At 43.7% G+C, this 17,180-nt stretch overlaps 1 protein-coding gene and 1 non-coding gene across 3 annotated transcripts in view; both read right to left on the bottom strand.

Annotated features, from left to right (window-relative positions):
* Positions 1-2,294: 2,294 nt before the first annotated feature.
* The window catches only part of LOC126000433 (zinc finger protein 345-like), a 55,882-nt gene continuing 40,996 nt past the window's right edge, over positions 2,295-17,180 (bottom strand). For both annotated transcript variants that reach the window (XM_049767723.1, XM_049767722.1), the window contains 3 exons: positions 16,525-16,605; positions 6,460-6,536; positions 2,295-4,459 (listed from right to left, as the gene is read on the bottom strand). In XM_049767723.1, coding sequence (XP_049623680.1) covers positions 2,624-4,459; positions 6,460-6,536; positions 16,525-16,605 — 1,994 coding nt within the window. In that variant the 3' untranslated portion in view covers positions 2,295-2,623. The remainder of the gene's footprint in view (positions 4,460-6,459; positions 6,537-16,524; positions 16,606-17,180) is intronic.
* Positions 14,930-15,093, bottom strand: LOC126000450 (U1 spliceosomal RNA). The gene has a single exon (XR_007492747.1). It is a non-coding gene; the product is annotated as a U1 spliceosomal RNA (small nuclear RNA).

The following is a 17,180-nucleotide window of genomic DNA, read 5'->3' as shown; positions in this document are numbered from 1 at the left end:
GAGGCCCTGAGTCCCTTTAGTGTTTTGGGGATCTCTTCCTCACCCCCAGGGCCTGGGGTGGTACAGGACCCTGACCCCCTTCTGAGTGTGCTGGCTTAGGACTCGGTGACCTTCTCCGATGTGGCTGTAAGATTCTCCCCGGAGGAATGGCCATACCTGGATGCCTCACAGAGGAAGCTCTGCAGAGACGTGATGCTGGAGATCTACCAGCACCTGCAGGCTGTAGGTGAGAGCCACCTCCCTGGAAACAGCGGGTTGGTGGAGGATGGTGGGGGGTGGGCGCCCCTCCCCCAGCTTGCATTTGTGGGATTTCATCTGGCCTGATTTCTGGAAAATGTGGCTTGCACTTTCCCTTACGTACCTTACCTCACTGATGTGTGTTCTCAGAATTCAGCTGGAATCTGGAATGGTCACAGTGTCTTAGTAATTTTTTACTTTTCGTTTTCATTTTTTTGTTTTGTTTTGTTTTTGGGCCACACCCGGCGGTGCTCAGGGGTTACTCCTGGCTGTCTGCTCAGAAATAGCTCCTGGCAGGCGCGGGGGACCATATGGGACACCGGGATTCGAACCAACCGCCTTTGGTCCTGGATTGGCTGCTTGCAGGCAAACATGCTATCTCTCCGGGCCCCTTGTTTTCGTTTTTTTTTTGAGCCACACTCAAGATGCTGAGGACTGGGGCCAGTGAGGTGGCGCTAGAGGTAAGGTGTCTGCCTTGCAAGCGCTAGCCAAGGAAGGACTGCGGTTCCATCCCCCAGTGTCCCATATGGTCCCCCCAAGCCAGGGGCGATTTCTGAGCACATAGCCAGGAGTAACCCCTGAGTGCCAAATAGGTGTGGCCCAAAAAACAAAATAAATAAATAAATCGCTCCTGGCAGGCACGGGGGACCATATGGGATGCCGGGATTTGAACCACCATCCTTCATGGAAAGCAAACGCCTTACCTCCATGCTATCTCTCCAGCCCCTACTTAACCCTTTTTTTTTAGGGGGGATGTGTGGTTAGGCTAAAACCAACAATGTCAGAGGTTCCTCCTAGCTTTGCACTCAGAATTACTCCTGGCAGTACTCAGGGTATCCTGTTTGATATGATCCTACACTGCTGAAGTCCACAGGGCCTTGCAGGCAAGACTCTGAAAAATATCATAGTCTTATTCATTCAGGAAGCCCAGGGGCCTATGACAAACCCCTAGGCCAGGAGAGGAAGAGCTGGGTTTGGGACCAAGTAAAGTCAGATTGAGGGCCAGGATACAAAAGGATACAGCAGAAAGCTGCCAAAGGTCTGTCCAAAATCAGGGAAAAAGCATTATCAAGGGTAGAAACATTTCAATCCACTTTTCAACTTTCTTTCAACTGCCAACCAACTCTCCTCTTGCTCTTCCAACTGTCTCCTCCAACTGCCAATATTATCCTCTTGCTACTCCAACTGCCAACAAACTCTCCCCAACTCTCTTCTAACTCCCAGCAGTGGAGAGCATTTTATAGACTCAGCAGCCAATCACAATTAGGGTATTATTTAAAGAGGCGGGCTTCTTTTATGGCTGGCTGGTACTGAATTGTTGAACTACAGTAAGGCTCGAAGGACAAAGATATTTTGAGTTTTTCTCCTTTGAGCATAGTCAATCCTGCAGTATTTGGTTACTTCGGTTATTTCCATCAACCTTCTCAAACCAGAATGACAGTGCCTAGCCTTGTTAGCCCAACCTGAGGATCAGGTGTTAGTTTAGTTCACCATCACAGAACCCATCCTATATTTTAAAAAAAATCATTTATTGAATCATTGTTTAGTAACAAATTTCATTTCAGACATATAAGTAAATGTCCCAACATCTATCCATTGCACCATTATCCCCTGACCATCAGCTATGTCACCTGCTTTCCTTCAACGAGTGCCATTCTTTCTAGTTAATAGACATTAAGTTCCAAGGCAGGGATTCCAGTTTAAGTGCTGATGAGACAGTGGTTACAGAAACCTCTATAATATAATGGCTTCCAGTTTCCCTGAACATTGGTAGCCCCAGTTGTGGTAACATTTTTCTAGTTGATGTGTAGACCTTAGAGGTTTTTATTACAGGTTGATGTCACATAGAGTATGAAATCTCATGAGAAGTTCTGTGAAAACATCATATCCTATCACACCCCTGGCACTTCTTACTCAAATGATGAGGATTTCAGGGCCTAATAACCATTCCCATATTTTGAATGGGAGGTATTTCTCCCTAATGTCATTTCCCCTATGATCGAACAATTTATAGTCAATAAGGTCTGTGGTTGGAATAAAGGCTTTCCCACATTCCTTACATGCCTAAGGTTTCCCTTCAGTATGAACTGTTATATATGGAGAAAGTATGGTGGACATTTCAAAGGTTATTCCGGACTCAATATATGTAATGGTTACTTCAAGTGTGAAGTCCCTTATGTACAGTAAGGTAAGAGATAGAGAAGATCATTCCACACTCCTGACATGCAAAGTACTTTTTATCTATGTGAATTCTCATAGGGAGAATAACTGAGTTTGAGCAAAGGCTGTGCCTCTTTTGTTTCTTACAGATAAAAGGTTTCTCTGTAGCATTCATTAATGGCAAAGATCTTTTAGGTAGTAAATTGTGAGGCTCAAGCAAAGGTCTTTAACAATTCTTATATGTATGAAGTTTCTCTCTGTGGTATCTCCTATGCAGCTTAAGACTTGAGGAGTTGGTGAAGGCCTTCCCACATTCCTTACAGACATAAGGCTTCTCTCCGGTATGAAGTCTCATATGGGCTGTGAGGGAAAAGGAGTAACTGAAGGCCTTTCCACATTCCTGACAGGCATGGGGTTTTTTGCCTGTGTGAATTCTCATGTGGATACTAAGGATCGAGGATCGGGAAAAGGCCTTCCCACATTCTTTACATATATAGGGTCTCTCCCCGGTGTGAATTCTCTGATGTCTAGATAGGTAGGATTTCTCCATAAAGGCCTTTCCACATTCCTGACAAACATAACGTCTCTCTCCAGTGTGAGTTTTCTTATGTCGAGAAAGGTCAGAGGGTGAGCCAAAGGCCTTACCACATTCCTTACAGATATAAGGCTTCTCTCCAGTATGGAATATCCTATGGGCTATAAGGGATAAAGAATAACTGAAGGCCTTTCCACAATCCTGACAGACATAAGGTTTCTTGCCTGTGTGTATTCTCATATGGATACTGAGGATGGAGGCTCGAGTGAAGGTTTTCCCACACTCCTTACATACATATGGTCTCTCCCCGGTGTGAATTCTTCTATGTTTAGAAAGTGTTGACTTCTCCATAAAGGCCTTGCCACATTCTGAACATACAAAGCGTTTCTCGCCAGTGTGTATTCTTCGATGTCTCGAGAGGTCTGAAGATGAAACAAAAGCCTTCCCACATTCACTACATGCATAAGGTCGCTCCCCAGTGTGAATTTTTGTATGTTTGGAAAGATAGGATTTCTGCATAAAGGTCTTTCCACACTCCTCACACACATAAGGTCTCTCCCCGGTATGAATTCTCCTATGCTTAGATAGGTAGGATTTGTCCATAAAGGCCTTCCCACATTCCTGGCACATGTAACGTTTGTCTCCAGTATGAATTCTGCCATGCAAAAGGAGATTTGAAGAGTACGCGAAGGCCTTTCCACATTCCTTACATATAAAAGGATTCTCTCCAGTATGAATTCGCCTATGTATGGTAAGGTTTGAGGATCGAATGAAGGCCTTCCCACACTCTTTACATATAAAAGGATTCTCTCCAGTATGAATTCGCCTATGTATAGTAAGACTTGAAGTTAGGGCAAAGGCCTTCCCACAATCCATACACGTATAAGGTTTCTCTCCAGTATGAATTTTCTTGTGCATAGTAAGGCCTGATAAATATGCAAAAGCCTTCCCACACTCCAGACATGTATGAGGTTTCTCTCCCGTATGGATTTTCCTGTGCTTCGTTAAGCTTGAGGGATAAGCAAAGACCTTCCCACATTCCTCACATGTGTAAGGTTTCTCTCCTGTGCGGACATTCATAGACTCAGGCTGGTGTGAAAGTTGACTGAAAGTGTGCTCACCTTCATAAGGATTCTGTACACGAGGAGTTTCTAAGGGAACACTGTGGTGCCTAGAACATGGGAAAGCCCACACACACTGCTTACACGTGGATGGATTCATGCCGTAGTGAACTTGCTTATGAGCCTGCAGACTTGAAGAAGTCAATAAAAACAATGCTGCACTGTGAAGGTCAAAGGGCTGCCCCATCAGAGGGGTGTCTGTCCACTGAAGGAGCAGAATAGATTCATGGGGGCTTTGCCCAGGGGATGGCTTCTTCAGAACAAGGGATCTCTCTTCATTCGGTTTCCCTTCTGAACAGATCCCTCCAGTGTCATCACTCGCATCGACATTAAGGCACAATTGCTTACTCAAGACTTTTTCATGCTGTATACCATCACACATATCCCAGCGGGGCTGGATGCTTCCCTGTTGAATAGTAAGAGGGTTATTATTTCTCTATTCCTTCATTATAACCATGTTAAAATCAAGAACTGCGGGGCCGGAGAGATAGCATGGAGGTTAGGCATTTGCCTTTCATGCAGAAGGTCATCGGTTCGAATCCCGGCGTCCCATATGGTCCCCCGAGCCTGCCAGGAGCGATTTCTGAGCATGAAGCCAGGAGTAGCCCCTGAGCGCTGCTGGGTGTGACCCAAAAACCAAAAAAAAAAAAAAAAATCAAGAACTGCATGTGTGATCACTAATGTTTACATCAGAATAAGCGAGTACAGGGGATGAGGTGCTTAAATGACATTCAGGCAACCCAAGTTCAGTTTTCTGCATGCCATGTGGTCCCCTGAGCATGACCAGAAATGAGGCCTTTGTATAGAGCCAGGAGAAAGGCCTGAACCCCTGACCACTGCTGGTATAACAAAAAACAAAACATAAAAAAGCCCAATAAAACAAACCCCCAAACCTAACATTTACATTACACAAATGAAAAATTTGATACATGGATGGCTTTTTCGTGAAATAGCCCAATGTTTCTGCAAGGACATGCAACTTCCAGGAGTCGGAAGATGCATGAGTTTTATGATTGTTTTTCTGTCTTCAGCTCAATGAGAAGGTATGTACGTGTAAGTAACTTCCTCTGAAGAAACTAAAGCATCAGTTTCTATCAACATTTAAAATATACCCAGGGGCCAGAGCGGTGGTGCAAGCAGTAGGGCATTTGCCTTGCATGTGCTAACCTAGGACAGACCACGGTTCAATCCACCAGTATCCCATATGGTCCCCCAAGCCAGGAGCAATTTCTTTTTCTTTTGTTTTTTTTTTGGGGGGGCCACACCCGTTTGACACTCAGGGGTTACTCCTGATTATGCGCTCAGAAATCACTCCTGGCTTGGGGGGACCATATGGGACGCCGGGGGATCAAACTGCTGTCCGTCCTATGCTAGTGCTTGCAAGGCAGACACCTTACCTCTAGCGCCACCTCTCCAGCCCCACGCCAGGAGCAATTTCTGAACGCATAGCAAGGAGTAACCACTGAGTGTTACGGGGCGTGGCCCAAAAAGCAAAAAAAATAAAATAAAATAAAATAAAATAAAATAAAATAAAATGGGGCCGGAGAGATAGCATGGAGGTAAGCCGTTTGCCTTTCATGCAGAAGGTCATTGTTCGAACAAATTCTGGCATCCCATATGGTCCCCCGAGCCTGCCAGGAGTGATTTCTGAGCGTGGAGCCAGGAGTAACCCCTGAGCGCTGCCAGAAGTGACCCAAAAACCATGAATAAATAAATAAATAAATAAAATACATCCAAATTTGGGGCTGAGCCACATTTCCATGGAGAGTCTAGGACTACATGTGGGAAAGCAAGGCTGGATTCCAATACAACTGCAGTTATTTAAAATAGCTGATAGAGGGACCAGAGATATAGCATAGTGGGTAGGGCATTTGCCTTGTACCTAATCAACCCGGGTTTGATCCCCAACACCCTATATGGTTCCCCTAGTACCACCAGGAATGACCCCTGGATGCAGAGCCAGAAGTAACTCATGAGTACCACCAGGTGTGGCCCAAAAATAAAATGATAAAAGTATATCACAGTCAAAGATCAGTGAGTTTTATTGTTTTGTTTTGGACAGTTTTAGGGCCACTGTACCAGGGCTCAAGGTTTACCATTGGCTGGGTGCTGAGGGTACCAGATGTGGTGTTAGGGGTCAAACCTGGGTCAGTTCTATGCAAGACAAGGCCCTGCCTTGTGTACTATGACTGAAGTCAGATATGTTTCTTTCATTGTAAAATTTGAGTTTAGCACTCTGGTGAGGCTGTCGCCCAGTACTGGGCTTTGGGGGTCCTCCAATCTGTGCGGAGGAAACACGTAAGTTTTGACAGGGATCAAACCTTGCCTCCACCTTCCAAATGAAGTGCTTGTCTCACTGATTTATACCTCGGGAATAAGAACACTTTAAAAATTAAGAATTCTTACCATTTCACACTTATTTGATGGTCCTGCTGCAAAATGAAATTGCTGAAATGGCAAATCCTGAAGCTGTGGTTCATATTCTAAAAATCAAACACAATATGTGAAGTAAAAATCAGTTGAATGAGGGGTGGGTGTGGGGCTGGAGAGATAGTATAGCAGGTCTGGCACTTGCCTTGCACAAAGCAATATAGCTTTGATCTCCAGTATTTCAAAAAGCTCCCTGAGAACCATCAGGAATTATTCCTGAGTGCCAACCCATGAGTAACCCCTGAGCATCACAAGGAGGGGACCAAACACATACACACACAAGTAATTAGTTGAACAATACAAAGTTGAATAAGGTGAAATCAGAATAAATGCATATTGTTTTAACATTTCCAACAGATTTAAAGAAAAGGGAAGATAGAAGATTGACTTGAGTTTGGCAATAACCAAGCTAGCTTTGACTGGACACACCCATCATTGTGTAATATAAAAAAATAATTGGAGTAAGAGAGTTAGTACAACAGGGAGGGGGCTTGCCTGGCAATAGGCCCATTGAGGTTCAATATCCAGCATTTCACATATTTCCTCGATTCTGCCAGGAGTGATCCCTCAGTACAGTCAGAAGTAAGCCCTAAGCACTACCATATGTGGTTCCCAAACCAAACAAACAGTACTAACTGCAGATTTTACTTTGAGAGGTCTAGACTTTGTATTTACAGAATTGACCTATTAAGACTGGGGTGGTTAAGAAGGGTGCAAGGTGCTGAGGACATGGTAAAAGGGAAGCAGCATATTAGTGCAGGTAACTACATATGCCATAAGCATCACTAACAGTACTATCAGGGCTGGAGAAACAGAACAGCTCATTGGGTCCTTGCCTTTTAGGGAACTGGCACAGGTTCAAAACCAAGCACTCTACAGAATTCCCCAAGGATAGCCAGGAGTCACCATAAGTACAAGCCAGTAGGGAACCCTGGTCAAAGCCAGGTGTGGCCCCCACCAGAAAAAAAACTCTATTACTTGACCCAAATGCACCATGAAAATAGGAGCAACCAGTAAGATGGAAGCACTACCCTGTTTCCCCAAAAATAAGACAGTGTGTAGGAGCCGGAGAGATAGCACAGCGGTAAGGCATTTGCCTTAGACGCAGAAGGACGGTGGTTCGAATCCCAGCATCCCATATGGTTCCCTGAGCCTCCCAGGAGCGATTTTTGAGCATAGAGCCAGCAACCCGAGTGCTGCCGGGTATGACCCAAAAACCGAAAAAAAAAAAAAAAAAAAAGAAAATATGAGCAATCAGTAAGATGTGAGCACTACCCTGTTTCCCCAAAAATAAGACAGTATCTTATATTAATTTTTGCTCCCAAAGATGCATTAGGTCTTATTTTCAGGGATGTCTTATTTTTCCATGAAGAAGAATATGGTACACATTTATTGTTAAATGAAAATAAAGGAAATTTATTACCTGTATACAGTATGGTAGTACAATAGTTGTTAATACAAACCAGACAAACTGTGAATCCTACAGTAGCCAGTCGGGACACCCTAGCAACCAGTTTATGGTAAATTAATTTTAATTCCGAGACAGATCCTAGGGGGTCTTATTTTGGGGGAATGCCTTATATTTCACCCAGAAGGAAACTTGTAAGTTGGTCTTATTTTCAGAGGATGTTTTGTTTTCAGGGAAACACAGTGAGTACAGTGAATTGGGTCATTGTTCTGTGTTAGATTACACTCTGCTTTTACCCAAAACAAAGGCATTCCCCAAATTCCTCTTTCTTTTCTTTAACCCCTTTGACTTATAAAAGTCTATCTGGATAGGTACTTTTGACTCTCACTTGACCCTCCCACTCCCAGTTGAATTTGTACTGATCAATAAAGGGAGGTTTCAGTTTGGGGGGCCCAGAGACCACAAGGTAAGAAGCCACCTGACTCCATGATTTTCTCCCTATGACTAGCTTGGTTTATTAATTCTTCATGGCTGCCTTGCTTCAGACCAGCTCAGCTGGGGTTAGAAATATGGCACGTGGATATATTTTTACATTTGGCAATCAAACAGGAACCCAGGGATGCAAGAAGACCCCAACCCCAACAATGACAACTGACTTGACCCTAGTGGATAATCACCATGACAGCCCCCTCAAACCGGACTGAATGTGATGTGCCTTTCACTGGAACACTGGTGCACCTGGCCCCCGCTTCTGAGAAGCTTCAGGTTGATCTGGCCTATCTACCTGCATTTATCTCTCTGGACTGAATGTGCTAAGCTCTCTAGAAATTTTCCCGTGCGTGTGCCCCAGAGGGGAGGAGTGACTTCCCAGTGGTTATGAGTTCTTGATCTAAAGGCTTCCCCAAGGCTGATAATTTATCTTTTACTACTGGCACTAAACCAAAGAGACACCCATCTCCCAAGATGATGAGCTGGCTACCATCTCTTGAGACTCAGAGTCTGAAAACTGCTCAACCAGAGATGACCCTGTACTCCAAGCCAGGTAGACAAGCCGGTGCTGGTAATCTAAATCCTGGGCGCTGTTAAATGGTTTAGCATCTGGAACAGATTTGTCAACAGAAATGACACCAAAGAAGATGCCTTTGTTCACTAGATAGTTATTAAGAGAAAAAAATCCCAGGAAGTTTCTATGTAGTGTTGGAGATGGGGAGACTGTGGAGTTTAATGTCATCAGAGAGGAGTACAGAAGCTGCAAATATATCTGGACTTGATGGAATGCCAGTGAAAGGTAGCCTATATGTTCCCAATCATAGGTTCTGCCAATTTATCCTCTGGCCTCACTCAGCTGCCCTACACCTAAGGTGGCAGAGTTCTGTACACTCTCAGGTGATACAGAATCAGTCAATGAAGGAGAGAGATATAAAGACTCTGGGCAGCATCTCAGATACCAAGAACTTCTACCAAAGGCATTTTGAGTGAAGACTTTGGCCCCCCAACCTGCAGCAACTTATCAAGGTCACTGATGGGATAGAAGCCAGAGATAGCCCTATTAGGGAAGAGAGATGAGTGAGTCCCCCCACCCAGATTCTGGCCCAGATAAAGCCTTTCCATTCCAGGCCACCTCACAGCCTACTACAGAAGGTGAAGATGAAGAAACCAAGCCCGGCCAAAGCCCAACTGAGGGGAAGCTGCTTTCAGAACTTCCTGCACCTCCAAAATTTTTGGTCACCTCCAAATATTAACTTACTTCTAGGTTACTGTCTTAATCCTATTTGCATTGGTCACTATATTGCTGGTTAAACTGTGTGTTCTACCTGAATAAATATTTTTTTTTTTTTAGTTTTTGGGTCATACCCAGCGGTGCTCAGGGGTTACTCCTGGCTGTCTGCTTAGAAATAGCTCCTGGCAGGCACGGGGGACCATCTGGGACATCGGGATTCGAACCAACCACCTTTGGTCCTGGATCGGCTGCTTGCAAGGCAAACGCCGCTGTGCTATCTCTCCGGGCCCTGAATAAATATTTTTTTGGTCACACCCAGCAGTGCTCAGGGGTTACTCCTGGCAGGCTTGGAGGACCATATAGGATGCCAGGATTCAAACCACTGTCCTTCTGTATGCAAAGCAAATGCTCTACCTTCATGCTATCTCTCCAACCCCTACCTATATAAATCTTAATAGCTATTCTTTTGTTCTATGCCTCACTGCAAACATAATTATACAACTTTAGTGGTTTAATATTAGTTTGCATAGTTCTGAGGAAATGCACAATGTTAAATTTGTAGTGGTTCTTGGCTATCTTAGTGAATGTTTCCCAATTACTATGATCCTAGTAGTGTATATCATTTAGCAACGTGTTCTAAAATTAAGTATGTCCACAAAAATATTCTAATGTCTTTGTCCACAAAAATCTATGGAAAAGAAACTGGGATACTATAGACTTATTACAGTGCGAATTATAAGAATGTCTTAACAAATTATTTTCAAACTATATATATCTGCAGAAATATTCTTATGATTTTGTTTAGAGAAGTTTATGAAAAAGGAACTTTGATGCTCTTGTATTCACTGCTCACTGTAAGGATGATTAGCAACTAGTTTCAAATTAAGTATATCTGCAGAAAGGTTCTAATGTTTCTATTCATAAAAGTCTATGAAAAGACTTTTTAATGTGTATAAGACAAGGAAATGGAAAAACTAATTCCTTTGAGAATGATGCATGCACAATCTAACTTATGACACTTTTATAGCCAAGTACGCTTACAGAAGTGATTCCTAGAAATTAAAAAATTTACTCACCATCTTACTAGCAGCTAAAGGTTTTTTCCTTTATATTTTTATATTTTCCCCAAACTTTTACTATGCCTATGCAAATTAACAGCCATTTTTCTAGTTTCTTTCTGGGAGTTTTCACCTCTTGTGGAGAAAAATAGAACAAGACATTTTTAGTCCTTGTCAATTTTTTGAACAGAAAAGGGTGAATTGTTAGATTACATTCTGCTTTTACCCAAAACAAAGGTGTTTCCCAACTTCCACTTTCTTTTCACTAACCCTTTTGATTTGTAAAAGTCCACTTGGATAGGTACTTTTTTGCCTCTCACTCAACTTCCCCTCCCAGTTGAATATGAACTGATCCATAAAGAGAGGTCTCGGTTTGACAGAGACAATAAGGTGAGAAGTCACCCAACTCCATTATTTTCTCCCTATGACTGGTTGGTTTATTAATTCTTTGCTGATACCCTGCTCAGCTGGGGTTAGAAATATGGCATGTGGATTTAAAAGTCCTGTAAGGGGCAGATCTGGGTATAATCTTTGGCACTGATAAGTTTACCAATGCATGCCAGAAGTTATACCCAAGAACAAAGTCAAAATTGAGCACCACCAGGAGTGCCCCACCCCCTCATCACAAAAGAGTAAAATGGTAGAGCAAAAAGAACAAATAATCTTTTAAACAGTACTGATGAAATATCCAGAATTTTTTTTTTTTTGGTTTTTGGGCCAGCCACACCCGTTTGACGCTCAGGGGTTACTCCTGGCTATGTGGTCAGAAATCGCTCCTGGCTTGGGGGGACCATATGGGATGCTGGGGGATCGAACCGCGGTCCGTCCTACGCTAGAGCTTGCAAGGCAGACACCTTACCTCTAGCGCCACCTTCTCGGCTTTGAAATATCCAGAGATTCTACTAGGAAAACTACTCAGAAATGGAAATGTCAATGATAGCTTGTCTTCTTAGATTGAATAGCAATAACCAAAACAAGAAAAGTAAATATAAAGACAAAAAACACTCTAGAAATCTCAAATACTGGCACACATCACAAAGAATGAGAACAAGCAATGCTGGTGTGGATGTGGAGAGAAAGAAACTGCTAGTGGGAATGCTGTCTAGTCCAGCCATTATGGAAAACAATATGGAGATTCCTCAGAAAACTGGAAATTGAGCTCCCATATGATCCAGCTATACCACTACTAGGGATATACCCTAGGAACACAAAAATACAATTCAAAAATCCCTTCCTCACACCTATATTCATTGCAGCGCTATTTACAATAGCCAGACTCTGGAAACAACCAAGATATCCTTCAAAAGAAGAATGGCTAGAGAAACTCAATGGAATATTATGCAGCTGTCAGGAAATATAAAGTCATAAAATTTTCCTATACATGGATGTACATGGAATCTATTATGGTGAGTGAAATAAGTCAGAGGGAGAGAGATAGACACAGAATAGTCTCACTCATCTATGGGTTTAAAAAAAAAAGTAAAGACATTATTGTAATAATTCCAGAGACAATAGAGTTAAGGGCCAGAAGGACTGGCTCATAAGATGAAGCTCACCACAAAAAGTGGTGAATACTGTTAGGGAAATAATTACACTAACAACTAGCATGACAATGTTAAAGAATAAGAGAAGTAGAATGCCTATCTTGAATACAGGCAGGGGAGGGGGAGGAGGGAGATCAGGTGCTTCGGTGGTGGGAATGTTACAATGATGAAGGGGAGTATTCTGTTTATGACCAAAACCCAACTACAATCATGCTTGTAACTATGGTGCTTAAATTAAAATTTTATTAAAAAAAATATGAGACTGTGCTACCTGAAAAAAAAAAAGAAAGAAAAACTGATTAGATATATTGGAGCCTGAGAGATAAAATAGTGGTAGGGAGTTTGCTTTGCATGCAGTCGATCCAGGACAAGTGGTGGTTCAAATCCCGGCATCCCATAAGGTCCCCCGTGCCTGCCAGGAGCAATTTCTAAGTGCAAAGCCAGGAGTAACCCCTGAGTGCCACGGGGTGTGACTCAAAAACCAAAAACAAACAAACAAAAAAAGAAATCTCAGTTCTGGAGGCTAGCTCTGGCTTGCATAGAGTGTGGGGGGACCCCAGGCCGAAGTCCCTCTCCCTAGCTTGGGGGACATGCTAGCAGGCCAGGGAGGCTCCCAGCCATCTCCCCCTTTCTCCCCAGACTCCAGGGGCATGCCTGGGTGCTGGCCCAGGCAGCCAGAAAGGTGGGTGCTGGGGAGGACTCCAAAGAGGGTTGGGCTGGGGCAATAACCAGCAACTTTCTTTCTCACTGGTCTCCATTTTCAAAACTACACGGGGCCTAGTATGATATAAATCAATAGGATTTTCTATGATTAATGTATGTTTTGCAGATGTAAAATGTCTATATTATATTCTGCCTTTGCCTACTGCCCTACAAGCTCATGTCTAGTCCTTCACTCCTCCACCCCCAACCATCATTACCCCACCTTTAACCCTTTTTTACCTTCAGTTCTTGACTCCTCAAGAAGCAGATAATTATCCCCACATAAAGTCAGCTGCCAAACTGCACCCTAAGTGATATGATAAGATCCCAATACTCTGTTGCTATTGATCTACTTTCAGAGGCCTCCTTCCCTCCTCCTTCCTTCATTGTGGGCCTTTGCTTTCTAAGAGACTCAGTTTTTGAGAAGTCACGGCTCAAGGATTTTTCCTGATATGGGTCCATCCCCAGCCGGTTATCAGACTGCACAAGCCAAATCACAGGCCAAAGTGATGCACCAGATTTAACACCCCCCCAACTCTTTCAGAGACATAAAAGACACACACACACACACACACACACACACCAGATTTAACACCCCCCCAACTCTTTCAGAGACATAAAAGACACACACACACACAGACATATACACACACACACACACACACACACACATCTTTTGAATATCTTGTATGTATTCCCTTAACAGCTATAACCCTTACTGAATATTCTCTATACAGTGACAATTTTCCCCACTGTTTTTTGTTTTTTGGGTTTTTTTTTTTCTTGGTTTTTGGGCCACACCCAGCAGCACTCAGGGGTTACTCCTGGCTCTATGCTCAGAAATCGCCACTGGCAGGCACAGGGAACCATATGGGATAGCGAGATTCGAACCACTGTCCTACTGCTTAAAAGGCAAAAGCCTTACCTCCATGCTATTTCTCCAGCCCCTTCCCCACTGTTTTGTGATCTGTTCAATAAGGAATTCTGGGCTCAGAGAGATAGCACAGTGGCATTTGCCTTGCAAGCAGCCGATCCAGGACCTAAGATGGTTGGTTCAAATCCCAGTGTCCCATATGGTCCCCCGTGCCTGCCAGGAGCTATTTCTGAACAGACAGCCAGGAGTAACCCCAGAGCACAGCCGTGTGTGACCCAAAAACCAAAAATAATAATAATAATAATAATAATAATAATGAATTCTGGTAGAAGAGTCCCTAGATTTAGAGCTTATGTTAGAGCCAAGTTTGGATTGTTGGACTTGTTTGGATTGGGGATTGTCGAACTTGTTCCAGTGGTCTCCATATGCACCAATAACGCCATTAAGCATTGTTCTGCTTTTGCATATGTATATTAAAATGGGAAAATACTACACATACAGGAAAGTTCTTAACTAATAGACATAGGAATACACAAATTTTATAATGCAGTGGGACCTTTCAACCTGAACACTGTCATAATGACCTGGCTCAGGCCTCAGAAGAATGGGCACTGTCCATTCACCCCTGAACCAGGATGCCATCTATGAAACAACCACAGTTGTCTATAACATCACCTGGGAGCAATCCTCTACCACAGACGACCTTACTGCTGCCCCAGCATCGACCTACTCCAAAAAGAGTTCCCTCAACATCAAGAAGACATAACAACAACAACAATCTGCTTTCAGGGCAGGGTTATCTGCTATTGCCGTCTAATTGTGAGGTAAAACTAGAGGATGCTTCACATCTTCCTGACTTTGATGTAGGCTATGCACAGATTCCAAGATCTTTAACTACAGAAACCTGACACCAACAACAGCAACTGTGCGGAAAAAATAAAAGGTTTATTGGCACTACAGACAATGACTTGGATTGGACAACCTAGTATGCCTGGAACCTAGAAATGGTCTTAGGCCAGAAAACTTCAGGGGTAAGGTCTCCTTGTATTTAGGCCAAGGCTTTTCCCTTTCCATGTCCCCCATATTTTGCTGTGCCTATGCAAACAAAAATTGCCACTCTAAGTCTGATTTTTTTTTCTTAAGGGGAGAGCAGAAACGCAGTCCCCCACTATCACAAATTATGCAGTCGAGTTTCCCACATTTGGGGAAATCGCAGGGGTCAGCACATCCCGAGTGCAATGGATAAGCCTTTCCCTGGGAAAACCACCTTCATGATCATGGTATCTCCCTTGCCAGGTAAGTATTCTAACACTGTTTTTGCAGAAGAAGAAGGAGGAGGAGGAGGAGGAGGAGGGGAGGAGGAAGCAGAGGAGGAGGAGGAGGAGGAGGAGGAGGAGAAGAAGAAGAAGAAGAAGAAGAAGAAGAAGAAGAAGAAGAAGAAGAAGAAGGAGGAGGAGGAGGAGGAAGAGGAGGAGGAGGAGGAAAGAAGGAAGAAGAAAAGAACAAGAAGAAGAAGGAGGAGGAGGAGGAAGAAGGAAGAGGAGGAGGAGGAGGAAGAAGGAGAAAGAAGAAGAAGAAGAAGAAGAAGAAGAAGAAGAAGAAGAAGAAGAAGAAGAAGAAGGAGAAAAGCTTATTAAACATTCTGCTAGGCCTTTAATTAATTAATTGGTGATTCAATGATTTTCAAAAATATACTTGCTACTGAACCATTTCTCTTCCATCTCATTAGTTTATTTTTTAAAATAACTTTGCCTTTGTTCTTCCTGAAACAAATGTGTTGTGATCAATTGGGTCAACAATGTGATTTATTTCCTTTAAATAAATTTAAAAAAAATCTCAAACACGGGGCCGGAGAGATAGGCAGCAGTAGGGCATTTGTCTTGTCTGCAGCTGACCCAGGATGGATCTGCATCGCATATGATCCCCCAAGCCAGGAGTAACCTCTGAATGTTACCTAATGTGGCCCAAAAACAAACAAAAAAAGAAATCTCAGGGGGCCATGGATGTATGCCTTGCATACAGAAGGATGGTGGTTTGAATCCCGGCATCCCATATGATCCCCTGAGCCTGCCAGGAGTGATTTTTAAGCTTAAAGCCAGGAGTAACTTCTTTTTTTTTTTTTTTTTTTTTTTTTTTTTGTGATTTTTGGGTCACACCCGGCAGTGCTCAGTGGTTACTCCTGGCTCCATGCTCAGAGATTGCTCCTGGCAGGCACAGGGGACCATATGGGACACTGGGATTCGAACCGATGACCTTCTGCATGAAAGGCAAACGCCTTACCTCCATGCTATCTCTCCGGCCCCAGGAGTAACTTCTGAGTGCTGCCGGGTGTGACTCAAAAATCAAAAACAAAGAAACAAACGAAAAAAATCTCAAACACTACATTAAAGATCAGAGGGCAAAAGCAAGCATGGAGAGATTGCAGAGGGCCCACCAAAGGCACCCCAACATGGGGCTGTGCAGCTGGGCTGAGAGCACAGAGGTTGATGAAAGCTCAGAATCTCAGGATCTGTTCCAAATGCCCACAGATAAAGAACCAGAAAGAACAAAGCCAAGACAGCAAAGCTCCAGATCATTCTGAGACTCAGTATCAAAGGTAGTGAAGGGGATCGAGAAGAGGCCCCCACCTGATCCAGAAGACCAATGCCAGTGTCCAGCACCCACATTTCATATAAGCCCACGACACTCCACACCTGCCTCACGGGGGTCTTCCGGAGGACTCTCCCCACACTCACCTGCAAACACGCCTCTTTGTAACCTCCTCAGAGATCCTCCTTCCAACCAGGAGATCAGTGCAGGCTTCACAACACAATGCCCTGCCCCAGAGGAATGATTCATGGGTTAGAGACAGGAAAAGGGACAACACCCGGCCCCCTGTGAGTCTGGGTCCCTAATGAAAGCAGCCAAATCCCAGAGCAGATGAAGAATAGAAGATCTGTTCTCCATATGCATGTTGGTTATCACGTGGATGAGAATAGGTTAAGTTTTACAATTGGGGATCAGAATCATAGTACAGTGGGGAGGGCACTTGCCATGTATGCAGCTGTCCAATCCTTGACACCAATGGGATCCTGAGTCTGATAGGAGGAATTCTTTAGCATAACACCAGATATTACTGCTCTGTATGACCCCCCATAAAAACAAGGGGCTGGAGTGATAGCACAACGGGTAGGGTGTTTGTCTTGCATGTAGAATACCTGGGTTTGGTCCCTGGAATCCTACAGGGTCCCCACTGAGTGCAGAGCCAGGAGTAACTCCTGAGCACCCCAGGGTATAGCCCCAAACCAAAAACAAAACAAATATTCAAATTTAATTCAGGAGATAATGCAAAGATGTGGCACCTGCTTAGCATACAGGAGCCTCCAATGTGATCCTCACTGTCACATGGTCT

Source organism: Suncus etruscus (assembly GCF_024139225.1).
Source record: "Suncus etruscus isolate mSunEtr1 chromosome 15 unlocalized genomic scaffold, mSunEtr1.pri.cur SUPER_15_unloc_1, whole genome shotgun sequence".
Lineage (NCBI taxonomy): Eukaryota > Metazoa > Chordata > Mammalia > Eulipotyphla > Soricidae > Suncus > Suncus etruscus.
This window is presented reverse-complemented; position numbering and strand designations above follow the sequence as displayed.